Source organism: Jaculus jaculus, chromosome 2 (genome assembly GCF_020740685.1).
Source record: "Jaculus jaculus isolate mJacJac1 chromosome 2, mJacJac1.mat.Y.cur, whole genome shotgun sequence".
NCBI lineage: Eukaryota > Metazoa > Chordata > Mammalia > Rodentia > Dipodidae > Jaculus > Jaculus jaculus.
The window spans coordinates 124,550,432-124,554,016 of record NC_059103.1 but is presented as its reverse complement, the minus strand read 5'-3'; the positions used below and the strand labels follow the sequence as shown (position 1 = coordinate 124,554,016).

Below are 3,585 nucleotides of genomic sequence, written 5' to 3'. Positions count from 1 at the left end.
GAACTAATATTGTGAAAATGACATTTCTACCAAAGCAGTATACAGATTTAATGCAATAGCAATAAAAATTCCACAATCATTCTCAGAGATAGAAAATTTGACCTCAAAATTCATATGGAATAGCAGCAGACCTCAGATATCCAAACATATCCTCATCAAAAGAAATACCTCTGGAGGTTTCACCATCCCTGATCTAATGCTCTATGACAAGATCATAGTAACAAAAACAGCATGGTACTGACATAAAAACAGTAACATAGACCAATGGAATAGAATTGAAGACCCAGACCTTAGGTCAAATAACTACAGCTACTTGATCTTTGACAAAGGTGACCTTAAAGTAGATTGGAGAAAAGACAGCATCTTTAACAAATTGTGCTGGATCAATTGGATCATCATATGTAGAAAAGTGAAACTAGGGTCGTCGTCGAGTCTTCCCCGGAGCTGTGCACGTGAGGCTGCCCTGCGCTCCTTAGGCCGGCGCCATGAAGATCAAGGATGCCAAGAAACCCTCTTTCCCATGGTTCGGCATGGACATTGGGGGAACTCTAGTAAAGCTGTCATATTTTGAACCTATTGATATCACAGCAGAGGAGGAACAAGAAGAAGTTGAGAGCTTAAAAAGTATTCGGAAATACTTGACTTCTAACGTGGCATATGGCTCCACTGGCATTCGGGATGTACACCTTGAACTGAAGGATTTGACACTCTTTGGTCGAAGAGGGAATTTGCACTTTATCAGGTTTCCAACCCAGGACCTGCCTACCTTTATCCAAATGGGAAGAGATAAAAACTTCTCCACATTACAGACGGTGCTGTGTGCTACAGGAGGTGGTGCTTACAAGTTTGAAAAAGATTTTCGCACAATTGGAAACCTCCACCTGCACAAACTGGATGAACTTGACTGCCTTGTAAAGGGCTTGCTGTATATAGATTCTGTCAGTTTCAATGGACAAGCAGAATGCTATTATTTTGCTAATGCCTCAGAACCTGAGCAATGCCAAAAGATGCCTTTCAACCTGGATGATCCCTACCCGCTCTTGGTCGTGAATATCGGCTCAGGAGTCAGTATTTTAGCAGTCCATTCCAAAGACAACTATAAGAGAGTGACTGGAACAAGCCTTGGAGGTGGTACCTTTCTTGGTTTATGCAGTTTATTGACTGGCTGTGGAAGTTTTGAAGAGGCTCTTGAAATGACATCCAAAGGTGACAGCACTCAAGCTGACAAGCTGGTCCGCGATATTTATGGAGGAGATTATGAAAGATTTGGTCTACCAGGCTGGGCTGTAGCATCTAGTTTTGGGAATATGATTTATAAGGAGAAGCGAGAAAGTGTTAGTAAAGAAGACCTGGCAAGAGCCACCTTAGTTACAATCACCAACAATATTGGGTCTGTGGCACGCATGTGTGCTGTGAATGAGAAAATAAATAGAGTTGTCTTTGTTGGGAACTTTTTACGTGTCAATACTCTCTCAATGAAACTTCTGGCATATGCACTGGATTATTGGTCAAAGGGTCAGTTAAAAGCATTGTTTCTAGAACATGAGGGATATTTTGGAGCTGTTGGTGCACTTCTTGGACTGCCAAATTTCAGCTGAAACATCAGAAATCTCTGTTGATATGTAATCCAAGAGACACTGAAACTGAAACCAGAGACATTACCACTGAATTCATTGTCACCGGGAACCAAAGGATAAAGAGTAACACTATTCTTGTTGACTTGAAATGTCACAATGGTATGCTCATGAGTGTTGCCATATTAACAGAGAGCACTCTGCAATGTGAAATATTTCTTATTGAGATCCTTTCCCTTGTGTATATAGTGAATATTCAATCTTTAAATGCAATACAGCCTTTCATTACTGAGCTTCCTCTCAAAAAGATTCTGTTTTATGTAGCTAACATTGTAGTACCATATGCTCAGATGCAAATCTTAAGGTCTCAGAAAAGTTTTGCTTATGAAAATCATTGATTCTGGATACTTGCTATGTGTCTGTTTTGTATGTGTTTGGTCACTAGTGAGCAGAAAGTAACATGCCCTGAATCACAATTTGTTGTAATGGCAATCAAAGATGATCATTTAATGCAATTTTTAGAGGCAATGTTAGATGTTAATTAATCATGATAGTTTTTGTAACATTCTCCTTAAAAAAGCATATGTATGTGACTTTTTTCTCAAGTGCCATATGATGTAATTGAAATACTTAGGTTAAACAGCCTTAATTTCAAAATGATCTTGGAAAATTAACATATTTAACATAACATTTTCTCTATTTTATTACATAATCATCATATATGTTAAAATGTTTACTACTTTAAAATTGGAGGTATGATTGCATGCTTTTGAGTCTTACCTAAGTCATTGGGGTATGGTTAGAGTGAATGGATAGATCTGTATTCTTTATCCTATATATCTCAAACCCAAACATGATACACGTATTAAATCTGAACCGTGAAAGCTAATAACAGGCTCACATTTATTCTAGGAATGTTTTTAAAACTTAGGGCATGTTAGGCAGTGTTGCAGAACTACAAAAAGGTCAGTGTTTTATACATTCTGGTAATAAAAAGCATTATGGTTCCAAAAAAAAGAAAAAGAAAAGTGAAACTAGACCCACTCATCTCACCATAAACAAAAATAAATTCCAAATGGATTAAAGACCTCAATATAAGTCCTGAAACTCTTCAACTACTGGAAGAAAAAGTAGGATTTCCCTAACATTACCCAAACACCCCAGGAAACTAAATAATCTCTCAACCAATGGTATCTCAAGAAGCTAAAAAGTTTTTGCACAAACATACCATAAGCAGAGCCAATAGATTACCCACATCATGGGAGAAAATTTTTGCCAGTTATATACCACTGACAAAGGACTAATATCTATATTCTACAAATAAGTAAAAAGTAAACAATTTTTAAAAAACACTGAAAATGGGGTAGAGAACTGAATAGGGAGTCTTCAGAGAAAGAAATACAACTGGCTAAAATACACTTTAAGAAAATTTTCAACATCCTTAACCATCAGGGATATGCAAATTAAAACAACTATGAGATTCCACCTTACTCCATTGAGGATGGCAGTCATTAAAAAAATCAAATGACAACAAAGGTTGGTGAGGATGTGGGGAAAGAGGAACCCTCTTTCACTGCTGGTGAGAGTTCAAACTGGCACAATCACTATGGGAATCAACATGGAGATTCTAGAAAAAGAAGAATGTAGAACTATCAACTGACCTAGTTATTACCTTACAGGGCATTTACCTTAAGTGCTCCATGATTCACTACAGGAATAATTGCATAACTGTGTTCACAGTTACTCAATTCACATTAGCTAAGTACTGGAGTGAAACCAGGTGCCCATCATGGAATAAATTGCTAATGAGGTTGTGGTACATATACACAATGTAATTCTTACTCAGCAATAACAAAACATGATACCACAAACTTTTTAGGAAAATTGATGGACTTATAACAAATTATACTCAGCGAACACACACAAAGGAAAAAGACAAATGCTGCATGTTCTCATGCATTTATGGTTCCTAATCTCCATCACCTTGAGTTGCTGGCACATAGGACAGACA

At 37.4% G+C, this 3,585-nt stretch overlaps 1 protein-coding gene across 1 annotated transcript; it reads left to right on the top strand.

The window, feature by feature from the left end:
* The first annotated feature begins 467 nt into the window (after positions 1-467).
* On the top strand, positions 468-2,575 carry LOC123458818 (pantothenate kinase 3-like). Its single transcript, XM_045144359.1, has one exon. It carries the CDS (start codon positions 486-488, stop codon positions 1,596-1,598), a length of 1,113 nt encoding a protein of 370 aa, XP_045000294.1. The 5' UTR covers positions 468-485; the 3' UTR covers positions 1,599-2,575.
* Positions 2,576-3,585: the final 1,010 nt, after the last annotated feature.